The sequence below is a fragment of the Heptranchias perlo genome, chromosome 25 (assembly GCF_035084215.1).
Source record: "Heptranchias perlo isolate sHepPer1 chromosome 25, sHepPer1.hap1, whole genome shotgun sequence".
In the NCBI taxonomy this organism is placed as follows: domain Eukaryota; kingdom Metazoa; phylum Chordata; class Chondrichthyes; order Hexanchiformes; family Hexanchidae; genus Heptranchias; species Heptranchias perlo.
In genome coordinates, this window is record NC_090349.1 from 41,926,714 (window position 1) to 41,949,291 (window position 22,578).

General features: G+C 41.8%; 1 protein-coding gene across 2 annotated transcripts in view; it reads left to right on the forward strand.

Annotated features, from left to right (window-relative positions):
* The first annotated feature begins 3,523 nt into the window (after positions 1 to 3,523).
* Positions 3,524 to 22,578, forward strand: part of zdhhc8b (zinc finger DHHC-type palmitoyltransferase 8b) — a 164,557-nt gene continuing 145,502 nt past the window's right edge. The window contains exon 1 of one of the 2 annotated variants that reach the window (XM_068006131.1): positions 3,524 to 3,687. In XM_068006131.1, coding sequence (XP_067862232.1) covers positions 3,590 to 3,687 — 98 coding nt within the window. In that variant the 5' untranslated portion in view covers positions 3,524 to 3,589. The remainder of the gene's footprint in view (positions 3,688 to 22,578) is intronic. The other variant, XM_068006132.1, reaches the window with a different exon arrangement.

Genomic DNA, 22,578 nt, shown 5'->3' on the forward strand with positions numbered 1-22,578 from the left:
AAGACAGCACCTCTGACAGTGCAGCACTCCGTCAGTACTGCACTGAAGTGTTAGCCTGGATTTTGTACTCCGCTCTCTGGAGTGGGACTTGAACCCACAACCTTCTGTCTCGGAGGCAACAATGCTACCACTGAGCCCAGATGAGGGGGAGGGGAGGATAAAATTTGGGAGAAAACAGACATTACCTTCTAACTTCAATACAATATGATAAACCATTGCAAGGTTTTAATCTTATCATTTGTCCGATTTAATTCCCCAATAATCCATCTGGAGACAACAATTGGTGATTTGCGCATGAGCTTAGAGTAACTGCTCTGATTGGTATGATGCAATGGGTCATTATAATTTCACAGAGCGTTTAATTTGTCAAAAGACCACAATTATTTGGAAAAGATTAAAATTCCCTGCAATTGCAGTTATACCTCGCATCCTTTTGCATAAGCCACTTTTACTGCAGGAGGAGAACAGAGAGAAAAAAAATAACTTGATATAGTACCTTATCATATTCAATGAATTACTTTTGAAATATATTCACTGTTATGTCAGCAAACACAGCAGCCAATTTGTGGAAGGATATAAATGTTGGAATGGAAAATATAATAATATTTTTTAAAATTACATTTGTTTTGTAAATGCTATACTAGGATTTCTGGTACTTCCCTAATTGTACTGTACAATACCGAATAGCCCAGATAAGAATAAATCCAGTGAAATGAAAATACTGTGGCTACAAGAGCAGGTCAGAGGTTGGGTATTCTGCGACGAGTGACTCACCTCCTGACTCCGCAAAGCCTTTCCACCGTCTACAAGGCACAAGTCAGGAGTGTGATGGAATACTCTCCACTTGCCTGGATGAGTGCAGCTCCAACAACACTCAAGAAGCTCAACACCATCCAGGACAAAGCAGCCCGCTTGATTGGCACCCCATCCACCACCCTAAACATTCACTCCCTTCACCACCGGCGCACCGTGGCTGCAGTGTGTACCATCCACAGGATGCACTGCAGCAACTCGCCAAGGCTTCTTCGACAGCACCTCCCAAACCCACGACCTCTACCACCTAGAAGGACAAGGGCAGCAGGCACATGGGAACAACACCACCTGCATGTTCCGTACCAAGTCACACACCATCCCGACTTGGAAATATATCGCCATTCCTTCATTGTCGCTGGGTCCAAATCCTGGAACTCCCTTCCTAACAGCACTTTGGGAGAACCTTCACCACACGGATTGCAGCGGTTCAAGAAGGTGGCTCACCACCACCTTCTCAAGGGCAATTAGGTATGGGCAATAAATGCTGGCCTAGCCAGCGACGCCCACAAACCATGAACGAATTTTAAAAATGAAACAGTTATCCTACACACAACCCTCTCTATTTACTCAAAATGTCAACTGCCCTTGTCTGGATCTGTGAAATCAAATCATTCTGAGAATGTAATTTTAGTCCATTGTTTTTAAGATCACATTTTTGGCCTTCTACACAACAGTAACTGGTTAATGAGATTGTTGTTATTTGGTTTACAAGGCGCTTTCTAGTGTGGAGGGAATTGAGGTAGCTAAGGCAGCGATCATGCCACTGAACTCGGCAGAGGGAAAATCAGCTGGGTTCTCACTCCCGATCACTTTGCAACAACTCCTAATGGCATTCGCACGTGTATAAATGCTGAGTGGGATGAGATTGGGCTCACCGGTGTTGTAATTAGCTTCCTGACACTCCTACCCAGAATACTTAACTGAGGTACTCATCATATTTCAGCATAAGAAGGATGCTTCAAGAGAACTGGGGAGGGAAAGTATCTGGTTTTAAGGTCTTCTGTCAATTAATAATTCATGTCTTGAAATTTAGAGACAATCATTACAAATTTAGAGAAAATATATTATCTGTCTGACAAAGGATTAGCATGAAAGAAATTCCCTGAACAGCACAGTAATAACATTGGTCCTTTCGTTGAATCATAAGCCTCGCAACAAAATTGAAATGAATGCAAAACTCTGTTTCTAGAAATGAGAAAAACATAACAGGTCTATAATTGTACATTGTGAAAACATAACAGAAGCTGATCTAGCACCAGTTATGGTAAGGCATGTCCTGTGGGTATAACAATCTTGATTTCTCTGTCTCTGGTTTGTTTTGTAATGTCATTCTTTTGTTTCTACTTTATTTTTCCCATCATTTCTCTCTAGCTTTGTACTTTACTATTTCCCAACTTTGTCCATTCCCGGATTTGGTAAGTGACAACTAAACATGATGCTTTTGCAGGGACCATATTTGAGCATACTTTATTAAAGAAAGACAAACATTTATACATCGTCTTTCACAACCTCAAGACGTCCCAAAGCGCTTTACCGCCGATGAAGTACTTTTTGAAGTGTAGTCACTTGTAATGTAGGAAACCCGGCAGCCAATTTGCACACAGCAAACAGCAATGTGATAAAGACCAGATCATCAGTTTTAGTGATGTTGGTAAAGGGATAAACATTGGCTAGGACACCGGGGAGAAATCCCTTGCTTTTCTTCAAAATAGTGGCATGGGATCTTTTACGTCCATCTGAGAGGGCATATTCAGGGTTTAGTGTCTCATCTGAAAGAAGGCACCTGTGTCTCCTTAATACCTCCTTATGTGGCTCGATGTCAAATTTTGTTTGATAATGCTCTTGTGAAGCGCCTTGGGACGCTTTACTATGTTAAAGGTGCTATATAAACGAAAGTAGTTTATAAATGGAAATTGTTTACTAACAGAAGGGTTGGTAACCAGCGGGCACAAATTTAAGGTAATTGGCAAAAGAACCAAGAGGAAAAATAAAATTACACAGCGAGTAGTTACGATCTGGAATGCGCTGCCTGAAAGGGCGGTGCAAGCGGATTCAATAGTAACTTTCAAAAGGGAATTGGATAAACACTAAGAAGGGGAAAAATTGGGGAAAGAGTGGGACTAATTGGATTGCTCTTTCACAGAGCCAGCACAGGCACGATGGGCCGAATGGCCTCCTCCTGCGCTGCATTATTCCTACAACTCCTGCCTACGCTCGTCTGCTCGGCATGAATGGAACAATCAGCAACAGCACAAAGGGAACCAATAGGAAAAGTGGGTTTCCCCCCCACCCTCCCACCCTGGAGCGCTAGTGCTCCAATCAAAAGGAGGGAGGGTTTCCGGCCGCGTTGTTTTATGTAAATTAAGAGGGGGGGGGGGGTGGAGAAAGAGGGCGGGGCCTCGGCGCGAGGCGGCTGTCCAATCCGGGGCCAGGCGGCGCGAGGCCGCGCTTGACGAAAGTGGCCCCGCCCTCTAGTTTAGCCCCGCCCCTCCTCTCGCTCGCTGTCCATCTCCCGCTCCGCCCGCCCTCCTCCTCCTCCTCCTCCCGGTCACTGTCCGGCCCGGCCTCGCCTCGCCTCACTCGCCTGTCAGCTGTCGGTGAGCTCGGTCTCTGGTCCTGTGTGTCTGTGTGGTAGTGAGGGTGGTGTTAGTGAGGTGGGGGGTGGTGGTGTGGTGTGGTGGGTGGTGGGGGGGGGGAGGGAGTTGTTTTATTTTGTTGCGCGCGCGGCTCGGCCCCCTCACTCTCTTTCCTCTCGAGACTATGTGGAAATTACAGGATGCCCAGTGGAAAGAAATTTAAACCCACCAGATACATACCGGTCTCTACAGCCGCCGCCTTGCTAGTTGGAGCCACAACCTTATTCTTCGTCTTCACGTAAGTAACAGGGGGAAGGGAGAGGATATTTCTCGCGGTGGGGGGGGCGGGGTGGTGGGGGGTGAAGAGATAAACCTGAGTGGGTTTTAATTGATTTGTGTGCGGTTGCTAGGTGGTAGTTTTGACAGGAGCTGCAGGCCTGTCTGGGCATCTGCTAATACATTCCACGATCTGCTTCTCTGCCGATTGTATTAATGCACCCAAACCTGTATATCAATGTCAAATATAAATCGAAATGCGTTGCACTGTAAATGATCTTTTTAATGTGCATTGAAATCTATTGATGGTTTGGTTGTGATTTATTTTGCATATTGAGATTATTGCATATGTGTGTCTGTGTGTATACATTTTTTTTTGAAGGGCTTAGTCTGTTAGCGTCTCATTGACTGCGAATTGCTTTCTCTCTGGGGAATGCAGACTCAAACATTGTTAAATTTGGGGGGATTGACGATCAATTTTGATATTTTATAATATTTGCACGATAAAAATTTGTGCTTTGCTAATCAGAAAAAAGTGTCCCTAGTTGGTGTGCGTTGTGGAAAGCTGTTTGTCACTGTGCCTTAAAGTCTGTCTGGTGTTTCTGCTGGCTTTCAAATCATCTGTAATAATTGGTGATATGAATGGTCAGATGGTACGTGCTGGAAAACAAGGGCGAGACACAAAACTTTTCAGTGCGAGCTGTTGTGGGTAAAATGTGTTGGAGAGAAAAGAACAAATTTTGGTTCGATCTGATGATTAAAGTACTTTGTGTCTAATAATATGAAATTTGAAAATAGGAATTAAAACCTGTTGATTTTTCTGCATTATTTACAAGATGTTTTGTTTTTTTAATGCTGATTTGCACTGTTTTAAATATATATCTTAAACGTTCATGCATTTATGGTAATAGGGTGGTTGAGGTAAACTAAATCTGAAACTGTAGCCTAATTTTGATAAACTGCTATAACAAAAAAGGAGTAAGCCGATTGCATTAAACTCTACTCTTGTACGTCACTGCAAGCAGACGCCAACCCAACATTTGTAAAATAATTAAGTTGGATCTAGAACTTTTGATCTGTTTGAAAGACATTATGTTGAACTCAAATCATGTGCATCTGTTTAAAAACATGGCCAATAATATATTTTCAGTCCTGTAAAAGGGCTAATTTATCTTCCAGTTTCCCGTGCTCATGAGGGGCCTGTAGATGAAACGTTAATCTATCTTTTTTTTCTTTTCAGACGCTGGCGAGTCCGCTGTTTATTTTTAGTGTTTTCTGTCTTTATTTCAGATTTCCAGAAATTGCAGTTTATTTTTTCTGTTTGTCTCTCCTGTTTGATTCATTGCCCCTTCTCTTCCAGGAATGGCAGCCTGGGAAAAAGTTCTGTCCCTTTTCTTCATTGTCATTTCCATTCGTCTCTTCCACCTTGCTCGCTGTCATTATTGTGCCTTTCCCTTCTTTATGACTACATTTGCCAAAACCTACTTTTACAGCTGTATTTTTTTCTTTCCAGCACTTTTTAAAAAAAAACTTTTCATGGGTTATAAAGTGTATCCAGCTGCTTTGTGTGTACTCGATTCTTCAGTTTTATCATTTGTTCTTTCTGTTACGTCCTAAATTTCACGACGGATCGATACCCAAAACCATAACCTAACTTTTCTCTCTTTAGATACTGATTTGGCATTTTGTTTTCTAGTTTTCATTTCCAGTATTTGCAGTTTTATCCTCTCTTTTTTACAAGAAAACTCTACTGTATGAATATGCTAGAGAGGTATAATCTGGCATTTTCAGACATGCAGTGCTGTAAATCAGCAGTCTGGAGTCCTGCAGTGCTTTAATAACGTACATGTGAATGGAACTGCTCCACTCATTAAATGTTGTGGTTCGACAGGAAAAGGATTTGCTTGCGCGGTACCTCTCAGAGATGATTCTGCTCCACGACATTTTGAGTCGGGTTTAGAAATCTGTTTGGCAGGTCATTTCTGTCCACATCAATATTTTATGCAGATATTGAGAGAAAATGTGTAATGAAAGTTGACAGACTGATTTTGATGGTGCCTGCAATTCCTAGTATTTTAAGTGCTGCAGTGTGCTGTGTAAAGATTTTATTTTTGGCCATGGTAGGGTGGTTTTTAAAGTGCAATATTACTCATCAATTCTACCTCGCAATAAAACTGATCGCCACGTTTGTCGCCTCCTCGTACTCCCAGCTAATTTTTTTTTCTGGGATTCTAAGACTGATCCCCCAACCTTAGTGTCAAACGCTCGGACTATGAGACCGAACATGCAGGTCTCCATACTCTCGATTGCTGCTTGCAAGTTGGGGGGTGGGGAAAAGCTCTAGTGGTAGAAATTGGACACTGCAAGACTTCAGTTTAATATTTTTACTGTTCATTTGGCTGCTCATCCATACTATATATTGAGCTGGCTTTTTTAAAAAGGAGAGATTGCGGAGGGAGGGCTCTGATTTTGGGCTAAGGTGAAGGAATTCACACTGTTGTAGCCACAGCTGGAAGTCCCCAGTGGTGGATGATGCGGAAACCTCTGCATTCCTTGTGGGGTAGAGAACACTTGGTGCACTGTGCAAAATGCAGCACAGTAAATGTGCTGAGGAAGCAGAGCCAATTACAGTACATCTCATTAACTGAAACTCCTAGAGGAGAAATCTATGGTCAGGAGTGGTGGGAAAATAGAACGTAGCTGTCAAACAGTGTTTGGAGGTAGGTTGGATTGTTGTGAATGATTTGCCTAATTTCTTTAATTTTTCATAATTGGGAATTGCAATTACCTACAGTGTACCTACAGTGTTTAAATGTCAAGGGCTAATATCAGTGATCGTAAAATGCCTTTGTTGTGTAGCTTTGGTCTGTGGCTGACCAGCACAATGTGTAATTCTGTTAATATAACACCTGGTTTCTATAACCCTTGAGATACACCACAATATAGCACTGCATCCAAGACTTTGGTACCCCATAATAGGGTCCAAGAGTTACATATAATCTCTCTCTATTTTCCCCCTTACCTGTACTCTTGAGCAGATGTACTGTTCTATGTACTTTGGGAAATTGTTGGTACTGGAATATATAATGGAGGTTGGTACCGGAATATATAATGGAGAGATTGGGACCGTGGACCTCGATGAAGTTAACAGCGCAGTACAGAATTGATGATGAGCTAAACTGAAGCAAACAGGCATTGGACAGATTTGGGACTTGTTCTTGTTATCTTCTTGGTTGGGAGTTAGTTGCACAGCAAAAGGCACTTTGATCGTGCTGGAGACCAGGCGAGCAGGGATGTCTGTCCCTGAGCCCCATTAAAGTGGAGATTCACGGCAGTTTGTGAGACCCACAAAAATGGGCATGTCCAGTATTGTAGGATTTCTTGCCAGAGTGGCTTAAGCAGCAAGAGAACATGAGGCCTGCGGATTGTGGCATTGCTTTTAATATGATCGTGAGTTACCATCTGTGAGCTTCTTTTCCTCCAATGCTGCCAATGTTTAGCCTTCTTCAGTATTGTCATCATAATGCTTTCAACATGTTGATCTAAAAACCACGATTCAGTATTTATTTAAAAATAAACTTGTGTGAAGCACTACTGAGCGCTTTCTAAATATACAATTTTCTTAAAAGAAAATTCCTTCTGAAGTTTGGCTGCATCTTCCCAGCTGGAAGGATAGTTTGGCCAATAGCTCTGTACAATCAGTTATAAGGAGGTGACCTGATCCTTTCCTCCTTCCCCTTACCTTCCTTTGAATCTGCATCCCCATAGCAGCTGAGGTTTGGGAGCTCACCATTTGGAGAATCTTGAGCACTAAAATATTTTCTACCACTCCATGGTTAGTACTTTCGAGCTCCAATGTGTCTTATATACTATACAGATATTTGACCACATTAAGCTATTTCTGCTTTTGGATTTCAGGATGGCAGCTGTGAAAATTCACTCACAATTTTTCTATGATCTTAATTAGTATACGTGAATATTTTCTCTTTTGAGGAAATTTGTTTTATTGCATATAGATGTAAAGACTGTGTGGACCACAGATTGCACTCTTGGCTCACTCAGCACTGTCTTTGATTATTCTGCTTTTATTTATTGCTCTCTTGGATCAAACTTGTAGTTTAAATACAGATCCCGGCAGATGGTCGGATGAGATTAGTTTGCCCTGAAATCCATTTGACCTGTGTGTTTGAGATGGTGGTGAATGTTTTAGTTATATTAGATTAACACCAGAAGCACGATGAGCTTGTACCATTCATTGCTTGCTGGGCCTCATTCATACTTGGATTGCCTCCTCGACTCTATGCTGGCTTGGAATGCCAGATTTATTATTGCTACATATTCAGAACATCATTTTGAAATCCTTGCATATTATGCAAAGTTGTATTTTATGGTAGTTTGGTATTTCATTTCTTGTATTTTCTTTATTTGCTTACAAGCTCTCTCCTTTCCTGAAGGTATGGCCTCCTTGCTGGAGCATGGTTCCAAGGCACTGGTACATTGGACCCCAAGTGGCCATTTTTCATACGTTCTGTTGCTGTAGATGCATCGTATTGTCCAGATAAAGTAAATGAGATGACACCGTTTTCAGTGATTCAGCCTGCCCATACAGGCCAAAAAAGCACTTGTGCACTTGCTGGTCTGTACTGAGAGTTTGAAAATAATTCGCATGTATTGCTATATCTTTGCTGGGCCATTATCTTGGAATTCTCTACCTAATACCTTCGTGGAGGCACCACCACCACAAGGACTGCAGCGGTTCAAGGAGAAGGCTCACCACTTCAGGTCAATGAGGGATGGGCAGTAAATGCAGCCTTGCCAGTGCTGCCCACATCCCGAGAACTAACATGAACAAAAATGGCGCAGTACAGTTGGGACCTGAGTCCTAAAAGCTGTTCTGCAACATACAAAATCCTTGAATTTTCAATTTAAGTGTCTGTTCAGTACAGAGTCTTCAGAATGAATTGTAAGTGTAAAAGTTTATCACAGCTTTGTTACAAATAGCAATTCTTCTGATTTCAAATACTGTACATCGGCATCAATGTCCCAATGAGTAAAAGTTTAATCTCTGTAAAAATGCCTGGCTTGACCCTGTACATTATGTTTATACATTTTTTATTAACATTCAATGAAACTGTGGAAGTGGATAATACTGGAATGGAGCCAAATGGCTACTGATTATAGGCAACGTTACCTTTGTTCCACTAAGCTTGTTCCTGTTATTAGCTCTTTGTATTCAGTCTGGAAGAACAATATCAGAAACTCATTGAGGCAGTGTTAACAGTTTTACTAATAAAAGCATATTGATGATGTGGATTTCCAGTTTTCAAACTTCATCAATAGTCATGGCTACGTATCTGCCTTCTAGTTAACTTGGAAATCTGCAGTTCTCTCGTTATCTGCCCTCAACCAGATTATTTTCAATTCAAAATTCTCGTGTAGTCCCTTGCCTGTGCCCTGTTAGCTGATCTAAGTCAGGCATGGCTACAATTCGTTCTCATCAACCCTACGTTAAGGGGAAATTGAGCAGGGTTCCTGTTCCAGTTTGCTATGTAATGACTACTGTTGGAGCATATGAGTATGTGTGCGTATGTGCACATAAGTTTGTGTTGATGTTGAGTGAGGACTGGGGCTTAGAGGGTTAAATTATGAGGACAGGTTGCATAAACTTGGCTTGTATTTTCTTGAGTATAGAAGATTGAGGAGCGATCTGATTGAGGTGTTTAAAATGTTAAAATGATTTGATTCTATAGAGAAATTATTTTGTCTGGTGGGGGAGTCAAGAAGAAGGGGACAAAATCTTAAAATTAGAGCTAGGCCATTCAGGAGCAAAATCAGGAAGCACTTATTCACACAAAGGGTAGTAGAAATCTGGAACTCGCAACCCCAAAAGGATGTCAATGCTAGGACAATAGGAGCTTTCAAGACTGAGATTGATAGATTTTTGTTAGGTAAGGGTATTTCGGGATATAGAGCGAAAATGGAGTTGAGGTGCAGATCTAATTGAATGGTGGAGTAGGCTCGAGGGGCTGAATGGCCTACTCCTGTTTCTAATATTCCTATGACAGGATCAGGCTTAATTGTGATGCAGTGAATAGCCTGCTGACGAGCTGTCGAGACTCACACATAGATAATGGCTATATGTGAGGTACCAGAAGGTGACAGGTATTCTTGGAGCTGTACCCCAGCAGGGAATTGATGTCTTCAGAGGGTGAAGGGAAAAAGTTAGCAGAGCAGAAAATCAAAAATAAGTCTTGTGTAGAGAAGTGGCACAGCCTGTTGGTGTACCAGTGTATTCATCTGTGTGCTGCTCCCCAGGCAGTAAGTTTGCTGTCACAGCTGTGCCTTCTAGGGAGAGACCTGAAGCTGAGACTGGATGTTTTCCCCCATAGAGGGAAAGAAAATCAGCTGTGGACCATTTTTATATGCTCACTGGTGACAGGTTTGATTGGCATTGGTAGAGAACAGGTGATTTTGCTGGGAAAATGGTTATGGGAATCGAGAGGAGAATTTAATACCGTGTAGAAAATGACTTTCTGTCTTGAGGTCTGCTGAAACTTTCAATGGGGATAAAACATAAAATGTTTCAGTTTGAAAAGTGTTGTAAATAGACATCAGCTGCATGATTTCTGGAGAACACATTTTCTTTGACATTTGTGGCTGCAGTGATGTACAAGATTTTCACACAATGCAAGCTGAATCCATTCAAACCCATTAACAAGTAATACAAGTTCCGACATTGTGAGGCTGCCTGCTTACACTTCATCTAATAGCCTTACACTTCATCTGATAGCAGCAGCTGATTGGTGATCCTTGTTGCTGATAAATAAAGTGTGTAAAACCCAATGCTCAGCCAACTCCAGGAAAATGCAGAGGTTGACTCACAGTCGGATGATGTATAGTAGTCATTTTGACTTTTATATCATGCTTGACTAGTCAAATGAGGCAAATACTTCAAATTTAAAAAAAAGATAATGCCTAAATTGCATAAGGGATTCCTGCTTGCTAAATTTTTCACAGTATGAAAGAGGTATTTTCACTTAGATTTTAATAAAATGTTGTGTAACATTTTCATGCTGCAGTACAACTAGATCATTCATTTTTGTCTCCCCCCCACCCCCCCTTTTTCTAGATGGAATATTTTGAGCCAGGATGAAGTACTGATGGAGCAATCGGAGCTTATGAATGAAGATTAAGTACAACGTTTTCTATAGCATAGTGGCACCAATAAGCCTTGCGACAACACTGCAGTGCATAAACTCTGCACAGATACTGTACACTGACCCGGTAATCCTGCATTAAAAACAATCATCTGCTGTGTATTATTGTAGAAAGTGCAGATGGACATAATTAACAACCACAGCTCATCTAATCTAATTACTAGAACTACAGTTACACTAATTTAAGTCCAGATGAAGACAAAACTGGGTACGTGAAGCATTCCCTGAAATTTATACCTCCAATAAAAATACAGGAGGCAGAGGTTCAGGTGTGTACCATCTGATGGTGCTTTTATATTCGGTGTAGAGCCTCTGGCTCCCGATGCACAAATCTCGCACAGCCACCAGTAACCCAACAACAACTTGCATTTATATAGCGCCTTTAACATAGTAAAACAGCCCACGGTTCTTCACAGGAGTGATTATCAAACAAAATTTGACACCAAGCCACATAAGGGTGTAATAGGAGCATCTTATCGGAAGAGAGAGGGGGTGGAGAGGTTTAGGGAAGGACTTCCAGACTTTGGGCCTAGGCAATTGAAGGCACAACCGCCAATGGTGGAGCGAATAAAATCGGTGATGTGCAAAGGGCCAGAATTGGAGGAGCACAGAGATCTCGGAGGGTTGTAGAGCTGGAGGAGTTTACAGAGATAGGGAGGGGCGATGCCATGGTGGGATTTGAAAACAAGGATGAGAATTTTAAAATCGAGTAAATTTGCCAGATTCACCAAGGCTAGCTGTGTTTTTTTCAAAACCACCTTTTAAAATTAAATGTTATGGCAACACAGGTAGTGTACCTAAGAATTTTAGTCGTTTTCCCTTGCATACCGGTGTCACCTGCCTACCCACTCCCATCCTCCTTCTGCCACAGTCCCTCCTTCAGCTAGGTGGATTGGATGGTTCGTCCCGTTACTTTTCTTCACAACAGCTGCCAGTGTCAGTCAGTGGGAGGTCCGCTTCTGTGCATCTGCTATTCCCCCGCCACCTTCAAAACTGATTGCTGTCCTACATCTGGTGGCATTGGCAGGGTACTGGGAAAAAAAATGCTGCCAGTTCGAGTTACCAACTTTGATTAGGGTTTTGTCTCCTGACAGTTCAAATTTCTGTTGCAGTATTTGAATAATGAGTTTTGGGAATTATAATCTGACACATTTATAAAGCAAAAGTCACAGGTTCTCCCCTTCCATCTTCATTAGGCCACAGATATGAGAATATGGGTATAGGTGTATATTACCATTAAATGCTCTGTATAGCCTGCAGTGGGGGGCACAATTAATAAGACCTTAATGTTAATGGGCATTATAGTTTCTTAAGCCCATTTGTGAGACTGGAAAATATATGCAGCGAAATCCAAGTACAGTAGCTGTTATCGATGACTTATTGGAACTTAAATACTGATCGTCCATCCTCCGCGCCCCCCCCCCCCCCCAAACCCCTCATGCCATATGTGTCAGAGACCAAGCTACTCTCCGAAAATTAGCTGCGATTTTATTTTTCTCCTGCTGATGACCAGTGCCTGCAGGGCAGCTTGCTGTTGGCAAGCACACTGTGCCTAGCTGATCGGACAGGCCGCAGACAGTTCACAAGCTCGTTGAATCTTCCCATTTGTATTGCATTCTACGCTTCAGAGTAGAGGCATTCTGTTTTCCTGTGAAATAAATGAATCTGGTGAATGGCCTTCTGTTGATGGTGAGTCTATAGATGAGGAGCATGGCCTTCAGGTGTATATGTAAAGTGTGCACGTTCATCTTTTTAACCTGTACCCCCACTCCAAAGTCAAGGGGGAGAAAATTCTTTGATCGTATACAGAAGCAAATGACTTTGTTTTAACAGTGACCAATGAGATTCGGCAAGGAAGCTTTAACTTCTACTTGTGTACAATAGTGTAAACCATAATTTGAGGGTGTTGAGTTGCACGTTCGGAAGATGGCATTAGTGTCTTAAAGAGGTTAATTAACCTCCACCGAAGGTTTTTTTTTGATTGATTTGCGAGATGTGCTGCTGCCCCTGATGGATTGTGATGAATGTAAGCTGTTTGAATGTTTGATAGGGAGTCTGTTATTGGATAGATTTCACACTGAAATACTACAAATTATCCTTATACTGACTGTTCTGTATCGGTATTTGTTATATTGTAATCTGGGTTCTGAAGTCATCAAAATATAGTGCTTCATGTTCTGTGCTGATCCTGTTGTATAACCTGCAGCTAATGGTACTGTAGTTAGATCCTGATGAAAGATGGACACCAGGGGCGAGTTGTTTTCTGTACTTAGTGGTGATTTGTATTGTTCAGTGATGAGAGATTCAGGAACCTTGTGTATCTTTTGGGGGAGGGAGGGTTTGGACTATCAATAAACGCCTAACAGCCCAGTCCACAGAACAGTGAAAGTTAATTGATAAACTGTAACTTTCTAGTAGTCGATATGCAACTGGCAGAAAGACTTGCATTTATGTCGTGCCTTTCACTACCTCAGGACATCCCAAAGCGCTTCTCTGCCATTGAAGTACTTTTGAAGTGTAGTCACTATTGTAATGTAGGGAAACATCGAGCAGTCACAAACAATTGAATGTGGGAACAGGTCATTAATGACTAGACTGCAAAATCTTTGTCTTTAGGATTTAAACATTTTGTAACCTGCTAAATCCTGGATCAGTAATAATTTCCAATGATTAATTATAGTCTAATTAATTTAACTTTGTATAATTTAATGCTAGGAATAATTTCTGTAGTGTTTAAACAAGCTCATAGTTTTATAAAGATTCAAAACTGATGCTAATCAATTTTAACAAAATAATACTGCGATTTCAGTAAACTGTATTAAATATGGTGAAATATATTTTGATTTACTGTACCATTTAATGGGTGTTAGGCTTGGCTCAGTAGTAGCACACTCGCCTCTGAGTCAGAAGGTTATGGTTTCAAGCCCCATTCCAGAGACTTGAGCACATAATCTAGACTAACTCTTCAGTGTACTACTGAGAGAGTACTGCACTGTGAGATGTCGCTTTTTGGATGAGCCGTTAAACCGAGGCCCTGTCTGCCCTCTTAGATGGACGTAAAAGATCACATGGCACTATTCAAAGAAGAGCAGGGTAGTTCTCCTCTGTGTCCTGGCCAATATTTATCCCTCAACCAACACTTAAAACAGATATTGGTCATTTATTTAATTGCTGTTTGTGGAAGCTTGCTGTGCACAAATTGGCTGCCGCGTTTCCTACATTACATCAATGACTGCACTTCAAAAGTACTTAATTGGCTACAAAGCGCCTTTGGATATCCCGAGTTTATGAAAGGTGCTATATAAATGTAAGTCTTTTTGCTTTTATTTACCATTAACTAGGAGGGAAGGGATTCAGACGTGTGTATTTTTCCTTTTTTTTTTCTGCAATGTAGCTTGCTCCTGCTCTGTGCCATGCCATCGTTGGAAGCACCAGTGGCTGCCTCCCACAGACAGGGAGGGAGGAATGAAGTTGGAGGCAGGCAACCTGGAGCCACTTCGTACTCCTACCAGAGGCTGGACCAAGTGGAGAGGCTTTAGGGCAGCTCACCCAGCCATCCCTGCTCAGCCAGTGAATGGTATTTTATCGAGCATGGAGAACCTCAGAAGGATGGTAGGGGAAACAGACTTTGATAGGCTTTTTCCATCCTACTTTTGTTTTAAAAATGCACAAATGTATAAATATTGCATGACATTTCCCCATCGCCTGGGCTCTGCAAATAATCTAAATGAGCAAACTTGAAAAGGCTCAGCATACAGCACCAGATTTTAAATAATAATTCATGACTATGTAAGTGTATGAGTCTCTTTCCATATATTATACGAAAGATTAAGGTATGCGATACCTAGCACTCCTTGGTTAGTGCTGGCAGGAGCATTTTAATTATAGTGTCAGCAGAATCAATGCCGTGAAGTTGCAGCTGTCAAGTGGAATAAGGAGTTTTGCTGTGTTCAATTGTAGCAAAAATACCCCAAGGAAGAGTGTCACTTTACAACTGCTCGATATTTGCTTCAAGTTAATGCCTTTTCCATTTTTTTTTTGCTGTTGAGCTTATTTGAAAAGAAAATGGGGTAGAGTTTGACTTCGTGCAATAGTGTAAAACGGGTGATAGTGAATCGGCAGCCAGTTTTACATCTTTATAGATTGATTTCAATGGAAATAAAAACCAGGATAGGTGTAAAATGGACTGCCAATTCACTATCACCCGTTTAATACTATCACACAAAGTCAAAATCTACCCCATTTTGTTTTGCAATTAGAATATTATACCCCATGGAATTCAGCAGAAAAGAGTTAAGAATCCACGGGTGTAGTTGGTAAATCTGTTGTAGATGTAAATGAGAAAACTGTTCCTTTTAAGACAACCAAATCTAGGTTTTACAGTAGTGAAATGTCACTTTGTAGGTTTTACACTGGCTTTTGAAAGGTGTTTTGCTGAGTTTGATATTTGTTATATTAGACACCAAGGGCTCTAAATTGGGCCGTGTAGCACCCGTTGTTTCGGCGCTACACGGCCTCTCCGACATCCAAGATGGCGTCTTGGATGCACGCGCACATTTCCAGCATGACGTGCACCAAGTGCCATCTTGGTATAGGAGTTAGCGCAGGCACAGATAACGAACGCTTGTTTCATGTAAAGTAGGGAGAAAATGGCTTCAATAAATGTGCAACGTTGACTTAAAGTGATAAGTCCCAAAATGGTGTGTAACGCTCAACTGAACACATTCTTAACCCCGACCATCTAAACATGTCGTCGAATGTCTGGAGGACCCCCCCCCACTGGCGTATTTGAAGGGACCATGCAGGATTTACAGGTTAGTGGCTGGATTATTGCTTCTGGCTGCAGAGACATTTGTAACTGTTTTTTAAGAACTCCTAGACCTCAATACTAGGACACGGGGACATAGCCTAACATTTGGAGCCAGGACGTGCAGGATTGAAGTTCGGAAATACTTCTATATGTAAAGGGTGGGAGACGTTTGGAACGCTCTTCTGCAGATGACAATTGATACTAGCTCACTTGTGAATGTTAAATCTGAGATTGATAGATTTCTGTGAACCAAGGATATTAAGGGATATGGGGCTAAGGCGGGTATATGGAGTGAGGTCACAGATCCACCATGATCTCATTGAATGGTGGAACAGGCTCAAGGGGCTAAATGCCACTGCCGCCTCCTGATATGCGCCATCTTCTCCTGCAAGTAAGCGGGATGTGTGTCTGGGTGATATGCCTGTCATGGTTGAATAGCTGCCAGTCTACGTGGCCTGTGAGTTGTGGGTAGGCGGCTCGAAACATGGTAATGTGTAAGGGTGAGAGGAAGCATCTGGTTGGAAGAGTTGAGTACTGATGGGAAGAATTTGTTGGTAGGTGGGTGTTGGTGGGTTTAGTGCGTGGTGGACTGGATGTGGCTAGTGGTGCTAGTTGGTAAGAGATGCCACTTGACAGTTGACCTTGACCACTCATGTCAAAGCATGGAACTTCTTCCTGCACTGCATCCACGTTCATGATGCTGTGCGCCTAGCATTGACTTCGTCCCCGACTGCCTCCCATTGCCTTTTGGGTATATGTCTGGAGCGCCTCTTGCTCCCACCCTTTCCCCCCGTGGATATAGGGTGTCCCTCCTCCTGTTCACCTCTTGCACCAAGGCCTCTGGTGCATCAGCAGAGAACCTTGGTGCACGGATTCTCGCAGGCCTGGTACAAATTTAGATCGGCAGATTGGTGAGGTCTGGCATGAAGATTGGAGGATGTGGGATTTAGTGGTGCGCAACCTTTATTCAATGTTTTAACATAACTTATCAGTATCTAAACATAGGGATGGAACCTGCATCGGTGCTTTACGTGTGCGATGTCTGATCTCCGTTAAGACTCCGTGCAGACATCAGGCTGTTATATTCAGCAAATAACAGGTACCAGCTACCTTTAAGAGATTTCTAACAACCTTTAAGAGATTCAGTGCTGATTTCCAACGCAGATTGCAGGTAAGTCCTCAGGCCTGACGAAAATCTCAGGGACCATTGGGCGGGTAATAGTGGATCGTGCTACTCCCGCCCAAAAATAGGCCCTATCCAATTTTTCCACTCAAGTTCCTGTGTTTCCCCCCCACCATGTCCTCCACTTTTCTCCATTCTGTGAGCCATTGGTTCAACCTAGGGTAAGGTTCCATGGACACCATCAGCCCTTTGGTAGCTCACCAAAATATCTATTCTTAATGAGTCCAAACAGTCGGTGAATGTTGAAGACCATCTGACCATGTAGGCATCTGCTCTTCTTCATCCCACCATTGTCCTTGATGAGATCGGCGAACCCAACACAGATTACCCACCTCCTGTATTTTTGATTCAATGCACCAGACTATTGTTTATTGTGCCAAAGGTTATAATGTCAGTGTTCGTTTCTTTTTCAAGATTTCAGTGGAATGTTTGTTGATGTTGAAATAGACCGAAATTTGAGAGTTTGCCGTGTGGAACGTGTACAAGCTGAGCTAGTTATTCAGAGAATGTTAGTTTTAAATTCCTATTTTTGCCTTTTCCAAGCTGTTCTATCTGAAGTACCTCATCGGTCTAAGTACATACATAAGTTTTTTTAACAAAATCTGGACCCCTCCCCAGTGGAAAGTAAAATGTTTGCTTTATCCAGTGCAAATACTGTAAAATGCATGGGAATGAATTGTTGCTATGGAACATTCCCTTTGTACAAGTATTCTTATAACAGTGTGCTCAGCCGGCATTTACTGTGTCTGAAATATAATCCTACTTTATTAGAGTGCGTATCTTTGACGGAGCATTGTGTAGTGATGATTTTTAACTGCTTTTAATGCAATCTTATTTTAGAGAAGGTGGCATTATGTTGATGTCTTGGTGTCTGTTGGATTTTAAGATGTTCCTGAAAGCGATATGTTGACTTTGGGTGTTGAGACATTGGCAACTATCCAGAAAAGCGGCTTGTGGATGGACGTCTTGGAGCAAGGTGGGGCACCATCGTGTCTAAGCATACAGTTGCACAATAATTACATTGAAACCACGTGAAGAGAAACTTACTGCTGTGGTCACAAAACCTGAGACTTGCTCTGCGGCAAATCTGTCTCATCGCTTTATTGGATATAAATTGTAGATTATTTTGGTTTTTAATGCGGCTGTTTCCCACTGCATGGTTCAGTAACTCGCAGAATAAGCATTTTAATGTTCGAAGTGTGTTGTTGGTTCTTTAATCTTTCGCACGCTGTGTACGATCCCTACCAAGAACAGTAAACAACTTCCTCAAAGATGTTTCTTTTTTCCAATGTTTACCACGACTTCTCTGCCTAGTGGTTTGGAAATATCTCCAGGACAGCCCTGAACCAGCTGTAGTTGTTCCAACACAGTATGGTGTGAGGGAGCAGAATGGCTAAACATTGATAAGTGCGTTTGAAAACCCAGGCAGATTTCACTTCAGTTGTCATAACTAATTTTTTCTCGCTCTTATCACTCAAGTTCACATAACATTTTTTTAGTGCTCTAAAGCAATCTCTTAGCCCCCCCCCCCCCCCCCCCCACCAAGGATGCTTAGTGATCCCAGCCAAGAAAGAGATTCCTGACTTTCACAAATATGCATTCTGTTTTGATAATGAAGATTCAAACAGACCAGAAAGAAATTGAGGTAAGAAGAAATTCAAACGATAACTTGGAAGTAGATCAGATGATGACGTTCTGTCTGACACTTTGAGTCTGATGAGTGACACGATTACTGATGGAGCGTGGAAAGCCTAATTTTTAACGTCAAGGATGAGCTGCGGCAAGGAATTCCCTTATAGAGTGGCCAGACATGACAAATGTTAGTCTAATCTCCCGTCCATCTGCGACTGTTTGGAATTTTTCTTCCCATGTGATATCTTGGAAAAGATAAGACAAGCACATAAATAACGACAAACAGATTCATAACATTATCTAGACTTTCTGGCCCTCATGCTGACTTCATTTTTACCAGTTAAGTTCTTCTGATTCTGGGATGCGAGTGTCACTAAATGAGCTCATAAGGTTACCTGCTTTGCAAAATTGCGATGATTTAGGAAAGTCAAAGTGCTCAGGGCTTCCGACAAATAAAAATGTGTGCACTCTATAGAGAAATATTTCTTTTCAGTTTTTAAGGTTAAGAAAGAAAGACTTGCATTTATATTGCGCCTTTCACGACTTTAGGACGTCCCAAAACACTTTATAGCCAATTTGCGCACAGCAAGGTCCCACAAACAGCAATGTAATAGTGACCAGATAATCTGTTTTAGTGATGTTGGTTGAAGGATAAATATTGGCCAGGACACTGGGGAGAATCCCCCTGCTCTTCTTCGAAATAGTGCCATGGGATCTTTTACATCCACCTTAGAGGGCAGACGAGACCTTGGTTTAACGTCTTATCCGAAAGGCAACACCTCTGACAGTGTAGCACCCCATCGGTACTGCACTGAAGTGTCAGTCTAGATTTTGTACTGAAGTCTCTGGAGTGGGACTTGAACCCCCAACATTCTGACTCAGAGGTGAGAGTGCTACCACTGGGTCAAGGCTGACACTTAACTTTTTGAGTTTATTTTGCCTTCCCCCTATTTGGGGCACGTGCATAAGTATTGATTTCACTGTTTCTGTATGTCTGGTGAAATTGTGGCTGAAAATGCTTCAAGAATGGTTATGTTGCTGAAATTTGCAATTCTGTATATGATTACAACTTGTTAGTGTTTTGGGTATCAGAGGAATGGATGGGAACTGGCCCTTCTGTGCACATTTGAAGTAAGTCTCCTGAATATTAGCCAAGGAGCCCTGTTAACGTAATTTTGAAGGGGGAGGGAGAAAATGTTTTTTTTTAAATCAATGTTTACCAAAAGGATAAACTTTTACTGGATGAGATTTTCAACTAATGCTGTGAAAGGGTTTACTGTGTATTGAAGCAAACCTGTTGGTATGCGTACTTTTTTTTAACAAGATAACTGGCACCTGATGCCAGATTTCAAGTTCAGAATCTTGCAGGTAGGTTGATGTCTTGGTTTACTGGTGTAAGGAATCTTACAACACCAGGTTATAGTCCAACAAATTTATTTTAAAATCACAAGCTTTCGGAGATTATCCCCTTCTTCAGGTGATAAGGGGATAATCTCCGAAAGCTTGTGATTTTAAAATAAATTTGTTGGACTATAACCTGGTGTTGTAAGATTCCTTACATTTGTCCATCCCAGTCCATCACCGGCATCTCCACATCTTGGTTTACTGGGGTAGTAAGGGAGCAAGGTAGGGAAAATGTGTATTGGAAAAACTATGGATCACACTGGGATAAAAGTCACACCTGAGGCGTCTATAAGGCTGAACGGCAAAAAGTTCTTTGTATCAGAGCATAAATTGCACCACAAAAGTTGCAGATCCCAAGTTGGATCTTGCCACAGCATTTTATCTGCTTGCTTTTTGTTCTTATTTTTAACAAGTGTGATTGTTCTATCTGAGTTAAGGTGACGAGCAGTTCTTTGCTACCAAATACTGGCAGTGCACTGATGTACCATTTTCATAACACCAAATATTTTAAAATTTATTGTAAGTGTGAGCATCGCTGGCAAGGCCGGCATTCCCACAATCCTGTTAGGTCGAATTTTGCCCCAACAATGTTATTCTTTGTAGCGGTTGATACATCTGAGTGGCTTGCTAAGCCATTTCAAAGGGCAGTTAAGAGTCAACCACATTGGCGTGGGACTGGAATCACATACGGGCCAGACTGGGCAAGGACAGCACAGGTTTCCTTCCCTAAAGGACATTAGTGAACCATTTGGGTTTTTATGACACCCCGACAACTTCATGGTCACTTAGAAGAAAAACTTGGTATCAGTCAAACTGAATTCAAATTCTCAAACTGCCATGGTGGGATTTAAATTCATGTTCTCTGGATTATTAATCCAATAACAAAGTCACTACATAAATGTTAGATGTGCTTCTCCCTTACTGATAGCCTTGCTGTGAGTTTCGAATCTCATCTGGACTGCATGTTGAAGAGACAAGACTGTTCCTTCTTGCACAGGGAATGTTGCTTGCTATGGCAGGATGATTTTTTTCCTTGAAGACAGGAGGAGGGAAAAGAAATCAATCAAGGAACCTGGAGGGGGTTTGATTTTTAGAAAACCAGATTTTGTGCTCAAAATATATATGAATTACATAGAATATGGTTCCTTTAATTCTACTTTGGAAACAAACTAAAAGTCATTACTGCAGGTTTCATGCAGTTTGCTTTGAGCAAAACAGTACTGATACAGAATGAATGCTAGTGGTGGGAAAAGGTGTTAGTTTTGCTCTGTGTAGTAACATTGAAAATGCATTGAAAAAGAGCACATTCATTACGTGTCTTTACACACAACTACAGCAATTCTTTCCCCTGGGTGCCGCTGAGCAAATGCACCTTCTACAGCTGAAGCGCAGATATTGTGCTCCTAGGCCTCTGCCAATGCTAAAAATATGTAATATTTGCATTCATTTGGCACCTTGTCACATTGAAATGCCTCAAAGCACTTCACATAATTAATTACTTTTGGTGTGCAGTGAGTGACTGTTGTGCAGATATGTGCAGCATTAGATCCCACAAATGGATGAATAACCAGTTACTCTGGTTTTTTGGGGCGGTATTGTTTGAGGAAGGAATGTCGACCATGGATCTTTACTGTCTATCTAAACCACGGGACCCAGCAGATGGGATCTAGGTTTAACATCTCACCTACAGCAATGCAACACTCAGTACTGTACTGGAATGTCAACTTAGCTTATGCACTCAAGTCCTGCTTTGAAATCAGCTGCTTTGAAGGTCTCTGACAGTACCCCAGGATCATCCCCCCCACTCAATATTTTCTCCCCCCATCCCCTCTTCTTTTGGATCAGTGCCTGGTCTGTGCTTGATACTCATGCTCATAGTGGCGTAACTGTGGGGAACTGAAGTCCAGGGGCATCAGACAGGCCTGACCTGCCATCCACACACACACCTGCAGCAGAGATTGCTGAATGGAGATCAGGAGCTGAAATCGAGATGGTTTTTGCTCCCTTCCCAACCCAGGGGTGCTGAGGTCAATTGTAGTGTTCCTATTACTGCCCCAGTTGAGATTAACTAACTCAGCACAGACTGGGGATCAAACTTGGGATCTCCGTGATCCATGTGGCTTAGATTACTTACCATATAAATTAGAGAGCCACCAGAGGAGTTTTGGATTTACTTTTAACACATGTTCTGCTAATGTTTTTGTAGAACATTGCTTTTCCAACCCAGAGGGTTATTAATGGAATTTGTGCTCCACTCCCCTTGTGGGGTAATGTGCATGGATCATGTACTCAGCCTTGGAAGAACAAACAAACCACTTGTGATCTTTTATTGGTAGCAGAATTGGGATACCCAAATCATCTCCAGACCATTCTGCCCTTCCAACTGAAGGACAAAGCATTTGATTCAACTCAGATGTTTGATATAAAGAAAGAGAAAATCTGTGCGTGGTAGGATGGAGGGCCGCTCTTACGCTTAAGTGCTGAAATTCAACTGGCTGAAGGGTATTTTAAAGATAACTTAGTGATGTGAACTCGTATTGGGTTAAAATGGTAGGAAGAGCTTTGAGTCATACAAGTAACCAAGTTTTTGGGAACAGCGCTTAAAAATTCTAACTGTGGAATGGAATTCTGAAAAACTTAAAAAATTTGGTGTGATTGATAAAACAG